Here is a 17,037-nt window from a genome sequence, read left to right on the forward strand (position 1 = left end):
CTCTCGATGGAGTCTGATTCCTGGGCTAAGACAGGAGCTAGAAGAATATGTGCATTTTGAAAGGACTTAGCAGGTGATTCTGAAATACAGCCAGATTTGATAAGCACTAAAAATGAAACTTCCTTGATTGAAGCATAATCTCCATATAATAAAATGCACCCATTATAAGGATCCATTTAAAAAATGTTAACGACACATACACACACTCACACACACACACACACACGAGCCACCACAATCAAGAAGTATTTCCAGCACTCTAAGAAGTTCCCTTATGCCCCCCTGCCTGTTACTCTCCCCTTCCCCTGTCTCCAAACCACCACTAACCTGCTTCTGGGAGCCTACACTAAATGTGATTTCTTTATAGAACTTCATATGAACAGCATCATATAGTATGGACCCTTGGGCCCGAATTCTTTCACTCAACATCATGTTTTTATGTTTTGCATGCACTGGTGGTTCATTACTTTTTACTGCTGAGTAATATATCACAATATATGTATATAGTCACCTACCGATGGACCATGAATAACTTCCAGGTGGGGGTTTTGTGAGTAAAGCTTTTATGAACATTCTTGTTTCCACTTCCCTTGTGTAAATTTTTAGGAGGAGGATTATTGCTTCATATGGAAAAGTGTAATTTTCACGTTATGAGACACGAATACACTGTTTCCAAAGGGGTTGTGCCATTTTCTGTTTCCACCAACAACCTAAGAGAATTCCAGTCGTGTAAGTGCCCATCCCACACTTAGCATGGCCACTCTTTTATATTTTAGCCATGCTAGTGGCTGTGAGGGGTTAGCACTCTGTGATTTAATTTGAATTTCACTGGTGACTAATGTTTTTGAACACTATTTCATGTGTTACTGCTTATTCATACATCTTTTTTTGTGAAGTGAATATTTAAATATTTTACTCACTTTTTTTAATTGTACTGTTTGTCTTGTCAGAAAGTTAAGAGTTGTTTGTGTATTCTGGATACAAGTTGTTCTCATACAACAAGTTTTGCAAACATTTTCTCCCAAATTATAGCTTGCTTTCAAGTTCACACTTTGACAAAGCCCAATTTATCAGGGCTTTTGTGGTTGTGTTTGTTTATGCTTTTAAAAAAAATTTTAGGGGCGCCTGGGTGGCTCAGCCGGTTGAGCGTCCGACTTCAGCTCAGGTCACGATCTCGAGGTCCGTGAGTTCGAGCCCCGCGTCAGGCTCTGGGCTGATGGCTCAGAGCCTGGAGCCTGCTTCCGATTCTGTGTCTCCCTCTCTCTCTGCCCCTCCCCCGTTCATGCTCTGTCTCTCTCTGTCTCAAAAATAAGTAAATGTTAAAAAAAAAAATTAAAAAAAAAATTTTAAATATTCCTTTATTTTTGAGAGAGACAGACAGTGGGGCTTGAATTCATGAACTGTGAGATTATGACCTGAGCCAAAGTCGGCTGCTTAACCGACTGAGCCACACAGGTGCCTCTTGTTGGAGCTTTTTGTATCCTATCTGAGAGTCTCTGACTAGTCTAAGGTCACAAAGACTTTCTCCTATTTTTTCTTAAAGAAATTTTACAGTTTTGGATCTAAATCTGTGATTCATTTGAAGTCATTTTTCTTCTTTCTGTTCACTGTGGGGTAAAAGGGGTTAAATTCATTTTTTTTTCAATACTGATATCTAGTTATTACCATGCAATTTCTTTACAATACTTTCCTTTCCCCTTGAATTACTTTTGCACCTTCTCAAATATCAACTGACCTCTATGTAGGGGTCCATTTCAGGACTCTGTATTCTGACTCATTTACCTATGTCTGGGCCAATAACACCAAAAAAAAAAAAAAAAAAAGGAAAAAATAATGATAAATGAGGAAACCGTGATGACAAAACAGACTATCAACTGAGAAAACCATCAAAATCAAAAGCTGATTATCTGAAACGTTCAATAAAACTGATCCTATCACTAACCTAAAAGAAAATACAAATTACTAGTATCAGGAGGAACAAAGGGTCATCAGGCCAGACCCTACACACACTAAACAAATGATGAAAGAATATTATGAGCTAACATTATGCCAATAAATTCAACAACTTAGAAGAAATGGACAAGTATCTTAAAAGCTACAAGTTACACAGAAGATGTGAACAGCTCCATACAACTTAGAAGAAATGGACAAGTATTGTAAAAGCTACAAGTTACAAAGAAGATGTGAACGGCTCTATGCCAATTAAAGAAATTTAATTTATAATTTCAAATCTTCCCAAAATATAACCAAAGGTCCAGATGGCATCACTGGTGAATTATATTAAGCAGTTAAGGAATAATACCAACTCTACACAAACTCTTATTTCCTTCATGATATTACCAGTCAAAGGTAATACAAGCAAAGGAAAATACAAGAAATGTTCCTCAACACAGACACAAAATCCTTAAGAAGATAATGCATCATGACTAAGTAGGGTTCATCTTATGAAGTTAAGGTTGGTTTAACATTCAAAACCCCACTGATATAATTCACCTTATTAATAAAAGATACAAACCATAAGATCACCTCAAAAGATAGAGAAAAACTACTTATTAAAACACAACATGTATTTATGATAAGAACACTTGTTAAACAAGAAATAGAAAAAAAACTTCATTCTGACAACGGACTTGCATGAAAAACCTACAACTAACATAATTCTTACATGGGGAAAGGCAACCTTATAATTAGGAACAAAACAAGGATGCTCACTCTCACATTATCTATTCGGTGTTGTACTGGAAGTTCTTGTTGGTACAGAAAAGCTAGAAAAAATATTAAAAGGTATTCAGACTGGATTGAATCTGGATTCAAATCAGATTGGAAATGAAGAAGTAAAACCAGTTTTCTCTGCAGACCATATAATTGTATATGTGGAAAATCCTAAATAATCTACCCCTAAAAAACTCTATCAGAACTAGTGCATGAGTTCTACCAAGGTTACAGGATACAAGGTCAATATATAAAAATCAAATGTATTTCTATGCATGCAATGAGCAACTGGAAAACAAATTTAAAAAGCAATACCATTTTCAGCAGCACCAACAAATGTGAAACATGTAGGGGAAAATTTATCAATACATAGGCAAGACCTGCATATTATATAGCATGCAGTTTAAAAGACCAAATGATCGTAAATACTGACCCCTAGAGTAGTGTGTTCTTTGTTAAGGAGAAGAACTCAATATAAAAAGCACTTCCCTCTAAATTCCATCCAAAGTTGGAAGTTTTAGTTACCGGTGTCAACAAGCCATGATGATTAGATCTTGCCTATATGACTGTCTCAAAGAACAGTATTAGTCTCAAAACCTACACAGTATTTAAAAACTCAAGCCATAAAAACAAGCTAGTAAAATTAACCACTACTGAAACTCAGTCTGAAATGCTCCTTCTCCTCCTAATTCTTTCCTTGTGTTCTTTCATCCACTGACTAGTCAGGAAGTAAATTTCACCACATAGTGAGTAATAAGTCATAGGGAAGGCTTCATCTTGGAAACACAGTAACTAAAGAATACCTTTTCAGACCTTCAACAGTTCTGTTTCATGGGGAAAAAAAAAAACTCCCAAGGTAATTTGGCCCTTATTATATACACCCTGTTCACATTTTTTAAAGCAAGTAAAAAAAAAAAAAGAAACAAGTAAAAGTTTCACTTTATATTTCCTCCTAAACAGTTAAAAATTACTTTTCCCCCAGTACCCCACCAAAAAATAAATAAATAAATAAATACTCTTCTTCCTCAAGATTCATGGAGCTCATTAACGTTTTTGCGAGATTACATAATTAAAATGGTTGTACTGTTAAATGAAAATACGAACCTATTCAGGAAAAGAAAAGACACAAATATATAAGACAATGTGCAGTAAAAACTCACCAGTCCAGATACCTAATCTAGCAAAAAACAAAGTTTCCTGAGCAACAGGACCCAGCACATGCATGCAATTCCTGAAGAAGTCTTCTTCAAATCCAGTTCTCGTAATTGGATAAAATCCAGTGAGTTTGGCTATCAAAAGAAGCAAATCAAAAGAAGGGAACAGCAAAGTACCACCAGCAATAGGTGCACTACCCATGATAAAAAATACTAGGCTAAAAGACATCTGAATACCAAAAAAAAAAACCCTATTAAAAAATACACTACCCTCAGACTAACTATAAAGCTACAGTCATCAACACAATGCAGTATTTGTGAACAAACAGATCAATGAAGAGAAAAGACAGTCCAAAGACAGACCCATGTAAATACTGTCAACTCATCTTTGACAGTTGAGCAAAGGCAACAGAAGGGAGGAAAGGTTTGTTTTGTTTTTTTTTTTTTTCCCAACAAACAGTACTAGAACAATTGGATATCGATATATAAAAAAAATAAATCTAGCCACAGATCTTACACCCTCCACAAAAGTAACACAACTGGATCAAAGACCTGTCAAATGAAAAGTTATAAAATTCCTAGAATATAATGTAGGAGAAAATCTAGATGACTGTGAGTTTGGAAATGACTCTTTAGATATGAAAGCACAGGCATGTTCATGAAAGAAATAACTGGTGAAGTGGACTTTATTAAAACTAAAACTTCTGCTCTGCTAAAGCCACTTTCAGGAGAATAAAAAGATAAGCTACAGACTGGGAGAAAACATTTGCAAAAGATACGTCTCATAAAGCACTGTTACCCAAAATATACAAAGAATTCTTAAAATCAAAAATAATAAAAACAAACAACCTGATTAAAAATGGATCAAAGACCTTCAAAAACACCTCACCAAGGAAGATATATCGATGACAAATAAGCACATGAAAAGATGGTACATACACATCATATGTCATCAGGAAACACAAATTAAAACGACAATGAGATAACACTACTTGAAATAATGATTTACAAGAAATATATATTTCGTCACTCAGATAACCAAAATATATTTCTCAGGTATATGTGGTCTTCATCCATAGCTCCTGAAAACACTTCAGAACCAGAAAGGTGAAATGGGTGTCTTATTATTAATGAAGGTAAATTTTGGACCCACCCAAGGTCAGGGGCTGATTGCCAGGAAGGCCATACATGATTATTGAGGTTTGGAACTTTTAGTTGTACCCCCCAACCACCAGGGAGTGAGGAGAGGCTGGAGACTGAATCAACCAATGGCCATGGACTTAGTGAATCCTGACTATGTAATGAAGCCCCCATAAAAACCCAGGAGGGCAGCTTTTTGGTCCTTTTGGGAGGGCTTCCACACTTGGGGAACCAGAACACTCCCATGTGCCACCAAGCCAGGCCCCAAGCCCCTTAGGGACAGAAGCTCCTTTGTTTGGGATTTCACTGTCCATAGCTCTTCATCTGACTGTTCATTTGTATCCTTTATCATATCCTACAATAAACTGATAAATGTGAATCTATGAAACCATTCTAGCAAATAAATTGAACTTAAGGAGGAGGTAGCTAGAACCTCTAATCTGTAGCTGATCAGTCAGAAGCACCACTAATAGCCCAGAGCTTGAAACTGGAGTCCCGAAGAGGGGGAGGGGAGCAGTCTTACAGGACAGAATCCTCAACCTTGGGATCTGATGCTTTCTCCACATAAATAGTGCCAGTATTAAGTTGAATTCTCAGACATGCTACTGGTGGCTGAGAATTCCTTGGTATTGTGGAGGGGAAAAGCCCTTTTCCACATAGGAGCTCATCCCAGGAACCCGTTAGGATGGTGGAAATGTCTAACACTAACAATACCAAGCGCTGGCAAGAATGTGGACCCACAGGAACTCCCATTCATCGGTGGTAGGAGCGCAGAACGGTATGGCCAGTTCGGAAGACAGTGTGGGGGTGCCTTACAACATATTCTCGACATATGATGCAGGACTGAGCTCCTTGGGGTTTATCCAGAGAGTTGAAAGCTTAGGTCCCACAAAAACCTGCACATGGATGTTTACAGCACCTTTACTCATAAATGCCAAACTTACAGGCAACCAAGATATCCTTCAGTATATGAGTGGATAAACTATGGAGGATCCAGACAATGGAATATTATTCAGCACTAAAAGGAAATGAGCTATCAAGCCAGGGAAAAACATGCAGAACCCTTAAAAGCATAGCATATTACTAAGTAAAAGAAGCCAGTCTGAAATGGCTACATATTGCTTAACTCTGACTATATGGTATCTGGAATAGGTAAAACCATGGAGACAATAAATAAAAAGACCAGTGGTTGCCAGGGGTTTGGAGGGAGGGAGGGGTTGGTGGGGAAGGAAAGATATTAGGTATAGAGGATGCCTAGGGAAGTGGAACTCTTCTGTATAATACTATAATGGTAGACACATGTCATTATAAATTTATCCAGGGGCACTTGGGTGGCTTAGTCAGTTGAGCATCCGACTTCAGCTCAGGTCATGATCTCGCGGTTCACGGGTTCAAGCCCTGGGTCGGGCTCTGTGCTGACAGCTCAGAGCCTGGAGCCTGCTTCGGATTCTGTGTCTCCCTCTCTCTCTGCCTCTCCCCTGCTCAGGCTCTGTCTCTGTCTCAAAAATAAATACAAACATTAAAAAAAAAAATTGTAATTTATCCAAACTCGTAGAACGTACAATACCAAGAGGAAATCCCAAAGTAAACTATGGACTCTCGATGATAAGGATGTGTCAATGCAGGTTCAACAATTATAACAAATGTACCACTCTAGTGGGGAATGTTGATAGTGGGGACAGCGCTGCATGTGTGTGGGCAGGAAATATAAGGAATACCTGTGTACCTTCTGCCTAATTTTGGTATGAATCAAAAACTGCTCTTAAAAAAAAAATAATAACTGTTCAAAAAAAGTAACATCTGTTTAAAAAAAAAAAAAACACTACTATTTAAACGCATTTTCTCTACACTTATTTAGTTCAAGGTATACGTCCTAACATTCCTCCACTAAACTTGAGGTCATCACTATATAATAGTAATCATGCAAAAATTATGATGCTGAATCACCCAGAGAATGTAAATTATGCTCATCGTGCTTCAGAAAGCAAGGGATTGTGCAATACATTTTTAAACTGTTAAAACATAATTATAAAACGTAAATACATGTTTCTAAACTGCGAAAAAGCTATTTGGGAGGCTAAAAGAGCTGTCTTCAGGAATTTGGGCAATTAACCTAGAAATTAAATGAATCACATCCTAAGATGACAACACAGAAAGAAGGCATTTTTGTAAAACCATAAATTCTTTGATCCCTTCGCTCTTATTCAGAGAGCTTACCACGTAGTGGCTTGAAATGTTAATTCTTCTACAGAGCACAGATTAACACTTGCAAAGCAACTGAAGTTTATTCCTCAAATCCTAGTCTCTTTATTAATGAATACTCCATAATAATTTTGAAAACAAGACAATTCTAATGCTACCTACTAAAGAGAAATGCAGGGTATTTACTTAATTTCAAATGACTTCCACAAAAGCTGCCTTTTCATGAAGGGAAAAGAGAGTGATCCAAAGGAAGATTATGAAATGAGGTTCAAAGCATTTGAAAAAAAAAAAAAAAAAAAAAAAGTCTTTGGAAAGATATTAAAAAGGAGACCGTGAGCAGACACAATTTAAAATAACAATTCGACATGAAAATGGTAAAGAAGGCTTCCACAAGAGGCGACCAAAGAAAGTCAGGTCACACACAGCTTTAGTGAGATTGCATCCAAAACAAGGACTTAAGAAGGTATGAGAAGGTACACAAGAGAATCACTACATCTGTGCCTTCCGAATATTAATCACCCAGTTAAGATCAAAAGATCTATACCACAGGAACAAAGAGGCTAAAATTCCACAATGTGATGTTACACTCTTCTTCCGCCTTTTTTCTTTTTAAACCTGGAACAGTGCACTGATCTCCACAAAGGAAAAATACTTATAAATCTGCGCAAATGTTCGTCTGACCAAATTCTCTATTTCGAAACGCTCCTGTGTGTACAAAGTCCTTAAATACACAAGAATAAAGCAATGAATAAGAAAGCTTTAAATGTAATCACCAAAGTCCAGGCAGAGTAGGAAAGACAGCAATTATATATACACAAATTAAAAATCGCCACTAAAAGGTCACATTTTCACCACTTTTTCTTTTTTATCTACTCATGACTCCTCACAAAGCCAAGTGCTCTAAACGCCACACACGACTAAATCTGTGTTCACTGCCATCTCACTTATAAAATGCTTTAACTCTTCAGCACTTAAACTCACATGACTTTAGCTTACTCTTAATTTCTTAAAAAACAGGAACTCACATAACCTGGCAAACAAATCTTCTCACTATTAACATTGCCCATCTACTTCCAAGTTCTACATCGAGACTGGAAGCAGGGCTTTTACAAATGGGATAAAGTAAGTTTAAGATTAAAGCTTTTGTTCTTTGCAGTACCTGCCCGAGAAATATTTTGTTTATGTTTTCTTCCTGAAAAAGGAGGAAAAAGAGATGACTACAATAGTTAAATGCCATTTCCCAAGCTCTGAAGGCTTCTCCTAACAAGGACAAACATATCAGATTCACTTGGCCATTTCTACAAATAGAAGGCTGTTACATTTACCATTGTTCAGATAAAAAAACATCGGGCCATAAGGAAGTTGTGACTTCATGTCTCACAATAAAATGGTGGTGAACCTTTGTTAGTTGTTATAAAATAGGCTGTTAGAAACTACCACAAAATGAAAATCTCTCACAGACACAGCTCATATACATACAGGTGTGCCTGACTGTAACATCAAACACAATCCTGAAAGTTGTGTATCTCCTCAATCTTATTTTAAATCTATCGTAAAAGTTTGCTATTGAAAGGCAACCCCTCCCCCAAATACCACCTGAATGCAACGTGTGCTTTATAATTTTAGATCCATGAAACTTTTCTTAAAGAAAGACAAATTTACATTTTTCAGGCATTTCAGACACCTGAAGACAAAAAAATACCATGGCTCTCCTATCAGGAGGCTGTCAGGGAAAATTCCAAGTGCTACTTGTTCTGACTGAGAGGAAGAAGCAGGGACATCCAGTAAACAGCAGATAAGTCTGGGAAGAATGGATAGAGAAGAAGCTACGACCATGAGTTGAAGGCTGGGTCAGATGACTCCTAAGGTCTTGTACAAAAAGTAGGTCTTTAGGGTACATGTGGGCAGTGATGCCGGGTAAGTACTGACTGGTTTACGTTTGTCTGTTCTTCCTTGTGAGTGAGATGTCAGCAATGCAATCTAAAAGCAGAGAATTGGGGCAGTTCAGTCGCTTGAGCGACTGACCGGCTCAGGTCATGATCTCGTGGTTTGTGAGTTCGAGCCCCTTGTCGGGCTCTGTGCTGACAGTTCGAGCCTGGAGCCTGCTTTGAATTCTGGGTCTCCCTCTCTCTCTGCCCCTCCCCCACTCATGCTCTGTCTCTCTCTGTCTCAGAAATAAATCAACATTTAAAAATAAATAAATAAGTAAAATAAAAGCAGAGAATTAAGTCTCCCTCTGATATGAAAACTGACCATGGTTTGTAAGACTTAAAAATAAACTACCAAAAACATAACCCAGAACTGATTTTTTTAGAAAGGCAAAGAAGTAACTCAATGGGAAAGAATATGACATCAGAAAAAGAACCTCAGCCTCTAACTCACATCATCCAAAAATATATTCTCAATGGTAGAAGAAAACATAAATGTCTGCATCTCACGGGGACAAAGATTTCTTAGGATTCAAACAGTAGCAATCCTAAAACAAAAAACTGGTAAATAACTGACCACACAAATATTCACAACTTGGGCACATCTACTGACACCATTAAGAAAACGAGCAGGCAAGCCACAGACCAGAAGAATCTATTCACAGTACATATATTTGGGAAAGAATGAATATCCAGAATATTACAGAATTCCTACAAATCAACAATAAAATGGCACACATCACAAAAGAAGATAAGCAAATGGCCAACAAGCAAGCACAAGAAACAGTGCTCAGAATCATAAGTCAAGCAAAACAAAATGCCACCACATATCTACTCCAATGGCTAGAAGGAAAAAGAAGGCTAACACCAAAAAGCTGTCAATACTATGAAACAAACAGAACTCTCATTTACTGCTGGTGGAAACAGAAAATGGCATGAATGCTTTGGAGTACTGACTGGCACTTTCCTATGAAGTTAAACAATACCCACCACATGACACAGTAATTCCAACCTTAGTATTTGCCCAAAAGAACTGAAAACATATGTCCACTGAAAGATTTAAAAATTCATAATAGTAAACACCTGCTAATAATCAAAATGTGTATCAACATTAGAATAATTTATGGTATATTAATGCAATGGAATACTACTTAGCCTTAAAAAGAAACAAATTACTGATACTTGAAAAACAAACCCTAACCTTATACTGAGCAAAAGAAGCCAGATAATTCCATATATATGAAGCAACAGAATCAGCAAAATTAATGGATGAAAGGGGCGCATAGTCAGTTGCTCAGTCAGTGACTCTTGATTTCGGCTCAGGTCATGATCTCACAGTTTTGTGAGTTTGAAACCTACATAAGGCGCTCCACTGTCAGTGGGAAGCCTAGTTGGGATTCTCTCCCTCTCACTCTGCCCTTCCCCCACTTGTGCTCTGTCTCTCTCAAAATAAATAAATAAACTAAAAAACTAAAAAAACCAAAACACTAAAACTTAAAAAAAAAAAAACAAAACTATGCTAGATTAATGATAGAAATCACAGCAATGGCTGCTTTGGGAGACGGTGGGGGAAGAGCAAGAATGAAGTCTATGAGATGATGATATGTTCTAAATCTTGACAGAGTTGGGGCTTATGTAGGTGTGTACGTATGTCAAAAACTACAAATCATACACTCAAATGTTATAAACTTAATTCAATGTAAATTTCAATTTAAGAAATGAACTTTTGGGGGCACTTGGGTGGCTCATAAGCGTCCAACTTCGGCTCAGGTCATGGTCTCACAGTGGGTTTGAGCCCCATGTCAGGCTCTGTGCTGACAGCTCAGCGCCTGGAGCCTGCTCCAGATTCTATGTCTCCCTCTCTCCCTCTTCTCCTCCCCAACTGGTGCTCTCTTGCTCTCTCTCTCTGTACCTCTCAAAAATAAATAAATGTTAAAAAAAAATTTTTTAACGAACTTTTCAGTAAATTAAGTACAAATACTGTTAATTTTGGTAAGCTTGCTTGACATACTGTTATCAGTTACCAATTCTGAAACTAGATTCTGAGGATCGTAGTAGGCTTCCAAAAATGAGTAAATAGAGAAGTGGTAGCCAGATTTCTCCCTGTCGGCCCAGAAGACAGAAAAATACAGACAAGAGAAGGCAATAACAAATGTGGAAAAGGGGGACACTACTTTGTGGTGTTGGAATGAAATTAAAACTATCAATATAAACTCAAGATTCTTATTAGATAGGCATTAATAGATGCATAGATGCACATACGTGTGCAGGCATATGTGCATGTGTGTATCTGTGCGTACATGTGATTCATGTACACACGTGCATTTCTCAGTTCCGCCACCAACGGGGCCAGCAATAACACAACAGTAGCAATGAGTATACCCAGTGCCCAAATCTTGGTTTCTACCTAACATTACCCAATAAAAGGAGCTCCAGAGCTACTCGGAGAAATGTCTGTTTCTGGGCTAGAGCACAGAAACTACAAGGTAAATCTACAATAACTCATTGAACCAGAAAGTAAAGAAGTTCTCAAAGAGTCGTGAGAACAAGCCACAAAGACAGAGCAGTCAGCCAGATGGAACAACCAGTGGCCAAATGTGGGACAGTATGAGTATCAAAATAAATACTGACAGTAAGGTACTATACTGCTGTCAGTACGCTAGGAGTCCATGAGTCCACACTGACATAAGTGAATAAACGGGAAAAGAAGTAAAAGCTTTTGCTTACATTAGATTATCAACCAATGAATGCACAAGGAATGATAAATTAGAAAATCATCAACGGATACTAAATCCAGTGGGTAGAATTTAATGGGAACAACATACTTATATTTACATCATCTCAAAAATCTGCTTACAAATTATTTTTAATTACAAAGGGAAAATAGGAAACTGGTAGGTAGAAGAACTTAGCAGACAGTACCCTAAGCAAGTGACCAAAACTACTTGCAACCAAGTGACATCACATGCCTCCTGACACGATGCACTGACAACCCAGCGCTTGTGTATTTGTGCGACAAATGCATATCCAAATATGGTCATGAAGAAATGATCAAACTCAAATTGAGGACAGCTTATAAAATACCCTGTATGTACTCCACAGAAATATGAAGGCCGTGAACCGCAAAGAAAAGCAAGGGAGTGTTCTAAATAAAAACAGACTAGAGAGATGTGACAAGTAGATGAAATGTGTGGTCCTGAACTGGATTCTGGACAGGGAAAAAAAAAAAAAAAGCCTTTAAGAACTCTGTGAGATTGATCTTAGTTTATCCTTTCTATTAATAAGGAACTCCCTTCAAAAAAGTTAAATAATTTGCCCGAAGTCATATAGTTTCTACACTGAAGAAAACCACTAAGGTATGTACTTCTAGCATTAAACGTACTGGGCAGGATGCCATGTCTCCCTGGCTAGCTGTTATCAGAGAGCCACAGTCTCAATCAAGAATCTTCACACACTAAATTCAGCCACAGTTAAGGATTCTCTCATATTCTTTAACAAAAATTATCAAATGCATCAACCTAAAATGTATCAAAGTTTAACATTTCGAGTTGTCATATAAAAAACAGACACAGTAGGGGCGCCTGGGTGGCGCAGTCGGTTGAGCGTCCGACTTCAGCCAGGTCACGATCTCGCGGTCCGTGAGTTCGAGCCCCGCGTCAGGCTCTGGGCTGATGGCTCGGAGCCTGGAGCCTGTTTCCGATTCTGTGTCTCCCTCTCTCTCTGCCCCTCCCCCGTTCATGCTCTGTCTCTCTCTGTCCCAAAAATAAATAAAAAACGTTGAAAAAAAAAATTAAAAAAAAAAAAAAAAAAAAAAAAAACAGACACAGTAAAATAAGAAATTTGCCGTTCATTTACTCTAGGGCACCTTACTTTAAAAGAGTTTTATTAAATATAAACTCTAGCTAGACGGGATAAATAAAAATTACAACAGAAGCAAGCGTAAGCCCCCCAAAACTGAACCATAATAACAAATAAAAACTCGCACTGTTTGCATAGGCACTGAATTCAAATTCCATACTTACAAAAGGTACACATACCTTTTCCTAAATGTGTGTTTATGCTCATATATCTAGCTGTTCCTGTAAGGCTCTTGTGTTCTCTGTATGGTATGTGTTTCTTTGTCTCTGGATCGATATATTCCTTTGCCAAACCAAAATCTATAATATGAATAACTTGCTGGGTTTTGTTTCCTGGTCGTCCTATTAAGAAGTTCTCAGGTTTTACATCTCTGTATATCAAGTTCTTTGAATGGACATATTCCATGCGAGAAATCTTGATTCACAAAAACAACAACAAAAAGAAAGAATGTTTTATTTTAGGCTTTGACTAGCATAAAAAAGCATGATAGACACAAGATGAAATTCTTATAATGAAAACAACATAAAAATCAGAAATTGTTTCAACCCATTACAAATAACATGGTATCAGTCTACAGTTTCTCAAATATATATCCAGTTATGCCTAAAAGTCTTTGCTTTCAGTATTACTATGATCACTTATAAATCAAGTATTTGAATTTCATGAATGCCTTTCATATTGGTAAGCCTGATTCAGTCAGCGCTTACAGATGATGCCACCTCAGACAATCAAAAAGCTTTACTAACTCTTGAACTGAGACGTATAAACAGACATATTCATAAAGTTGCAATTTGTTCTTACCAATTATTTCAATCACCAAGCAACTTTTACAGTTATATTAAAGAAACTTAGAGTCTAAACTGTTAAATGAAAACAACACAGTACCCTTTGGGATATCTTTCTTCTTTTTTTATAACTTACTCGTGTCTTTCCTTAGGTATTAAACATTTTAAAAGATCTTGAAACCAGAAAACTCTGGGATACCACTCTAATGATTATACAGTATACGTTCACATAATATAGTATATATTATATACGATATATAGTATATAGTGAATGTATACATACTATATGTGATATTCACATAATATAGTAATATACTACAAACTGTCACAAAATAGGACATCATAAATAAGAAAATAAAATTGCTTCATTTAGTGATAATAATGGTCGACAACACAATGTAAACATATAGCCACTTAGGCCATTTTAGATTGTTAACAAACTCTGGATCACGGTATACAATATTGTATGACCTACACTTTTCATTAATGATATATTACGAGCATTTTCCAGGTTATAAGACATTCTTTTAATACACACTTTTTAATGGCTGGGTACTATTTTATGGCTATGAATAATTTACTCAACTAACCCTATTATTTCTCTCCATTTGGGTTGTTTCCCATTTTATGACAAACATTGTTGCATAAATAGCTTTAAGTACATATGTGAACAGTACCATAGGATAAATTAATGAGTCAATGGAGGAAAACCATTTTGAGATTTCTGGAACATACTACTGGAGTTGATTTCAAAACTACCTTAAATCATCCTCTTAAGCTGTTTTCCCATAGGCTCCCTGAGATTTCAATAATTTATAAGACTTTCCATTGTTTCTTCTTTTCTAGGCCATTAGAATTTATGACTAACATTATAAACCCTGTTTCCGAGGGCTCTCTTTTCTAAGCACTCATCAGTGACATGAAAAGAGGGCTGGAAACCATTCTCAAGCTCAGCATTCTGATCTGAAAGCAGTTAACATATTAATTCTTCCACCCAAATAAAATACACTTGGCTCAGTTATTTTAAGTTATTTGCATCCTAAAAAGACAATGGGAGGAAAAGCAGAAACTTCATGAGGTCACGCGTTCTGTAAAGAGAACAGACTTTAAACTTTCAACATAAACGTGGGACCAAACGAACCGCACGGCAGTTCGATCAGCCTCAGAGCCTCCTGCTTGCCTTACCAGCTGGATAGCGATCATGAGAACCGTCTTCAGAGAAAACGTCCTGTCACACAGGTCAAACAAATCTTCCAAACTAGGTCCGAGCAGTTCGAGCACCATGGCGTTGTATTTACCACACGGGCCAAAATAGTAAACTTGAGGTATACCATCTGGGGGGAAAGAAGAAGGATTTTAATTGTTTCCTCATCCTGAATCCCAAACTGCCCTTCCTGGAAAATCAACAAGCAGTTTTAAGCATTCTCTGTGTCTTCAAGAACTGCAGCAACGTGTTCATTTTTTCCATTCGCACACTTAACTCTTCCCGAGCCAATGTTCTCCCTCACTGCACCTTCTCCTGGACGTTCACTGTGTAGCCTGGTTACACCTCTACTGCAGCTCATTACATTACACACAGTGCTCCACTGTGGGTCTCCAACACCGCACCAGACACGGGGGCGGGGCTGCGCGTCTTAGCCTCATGTTTCCAGGGCCTAGAGAAATGCCTGTCACATAGGAAAGATTCAATTTTTATTTTAACACAGAAGAGACTGCTCTCTTTAATAACCCTGAGGCAAGCATCACACTGGGCTCACCCGCCAGGATCCTCAACCTCGGGTGCACCCACCCCAGCTGATTCCCTCCTTGTGAGTGGGGGTGAGACCCCGGATTTCACTCTCATGATCAGGTTATGTTATGTGACAAAGGTGAGGTGATTAAGGTCCCACTAGGGGGACGCACACACACACCCACCCAACTTACAAATTTCCCTTTGCCACTGGGAATCACTATTTTGGTGTAAGCCACTCTTGCCAGAGCCAGTCCCGGATGCATGTGTCAGATCTACCCCTCACATGTTGTAAAAGCAGAAAGCAAGTTCAGAAATAGTCAATGAGAAGCTCACTGAAGTGTATTCCAACTCGAAAATGCTACTTTTATTATGCTCTACGCTGCTTTTATTATGCTGTTAAGAGCCTGGAACCGCAATTAAGACATGAAGAGTTCCCAGCTACTAAGCTTTTAAAATTATTCCTACAATGCCTTTTTTCCCCTCTCTGCCACTGACAGTTGTTAATCTTTATACTCTTAATTTAGCAATCTCTAGTATCTCCTACGCTCTGGCTTGTTGCTTCTGATCTGTAGGAGGCAAACGAACCAGATCATCAAGCTTGTTAGGACTATATACGGAATGTAAAAATAAACATGTTCTGAAGCTCTTCAATGAAAGGACTGTCAAAGAGCTTTTTGACTTCATTCTGAGTCATCACCTACACTCCTACTAATTGAAGTTGTTGTGAAATGATCGCTCAATAAGGTAGCAATATATTTTGGTTTATTAAATGACTGATTTATTCAAATGTGTTCAAAGGTTTCCAAGAATAGAAAATCATGTAAGAAATCTCACTGTCTTAATTCAACAAATGCTTACTGAACATCCAATACATCCCTGTGGGACTAGGAGAAACATTAGGGATTAAGAGTGGACAAGACACCATGATCAAGGATAATTTAGCCCAGGGACGCAAGTTGAGGTGAACATTCCAAAATCCACCAACGTAACTCATCAGAGTAACAGAATAAATACGAAAAACCAGTCATCATCTTAATAGAGATGGAGAAAGCATCTGCGAATCTGGAACAGAAGGTAACTTCCTCCACCTGGTAAAGGACATCTAAGAGAAACTCTCAGCTACCATCATATTTAATGGTGAAAGACTGAATGCTTTCCATTTGTGACTGAGAGTAAGACAAAGATGTTCACTTTTACCTCTTGCATTTAACAGTGCAATGAAGTTAAAAAAAAAAAAAAGAGGAAAGAAAGAAAGAACGAAAGGAAGGAAGGAAGGAAGGAAGGAAGGACGAACAAAAGGAAGGAAGGAAGGAAGGAAGGAAGACAGACAGACAGACATTCTAGGAAACAGAGTCTCCTATTTTAAGAAAAAGTGAAATAGGGGCGCCTGGGTGGCTCAGTCAGTTGAGCATGGGACTTCAGCTCAGGTCATGATCTCACAGTCGGTGGGTTTGAGCCCCGCATCGGGCTCTGTGCTGACAGCTCAGAGCCTGGAGACTGCTTCGGATTCCACGTCTCCCTCTCTC

At 37.9% G+C, this 17,037-nt stretch overlaps 1 protein-coding gene across 9 annotated transcripts in view; it reads right to left on the reverse strand.

The window, feature by feature from the left end:
- Positions 1 to 17,037, reverse strand: part of CSNK1G3 (casein kinase 1 gamma 3) — a 105,328-nt gene that overhangs the window by 33,214 nt on the left and 55,077 nt on the right. For all 9 annotated transcript variants that reach the window (XM_019469534.2, XM_019469541.2, XM_019469537.2 and 6 more), the window contains exons 5-6: positions 14,965 to 15,113; positions 13,174 to 13,408 (exon numbers count right to left, since the gene is read on the reverse strand). In XM_019469534.2, coding sequence (XP_019325079.1) covers positions 13,174 to 13,408; positions 14,965 to 15,113 — 384 coding nt within the window. The remainder of the gene's footprint in view (positions 1 to 13,173; positions 13,409 to 14,964; positions 15,114 to 17,037) is intronic.

Source organism: Panthera pardus, unplaced genomic scaffold, assembly GCF_024362965.1.
Source record: "Panthera pardus isolate Hobbes unplaced genomic scaffold, ASM2436296v1 HiC_scaffold_2, whole genome shotgun sequence".
In the NCBI taxonomy this organism is placed as follows: domain Eukaryota; kingdom Metazoa; phylum Chordata; class Mammalia; order Carnivora; family Felidae; genus Panthera; species Panthera pardus.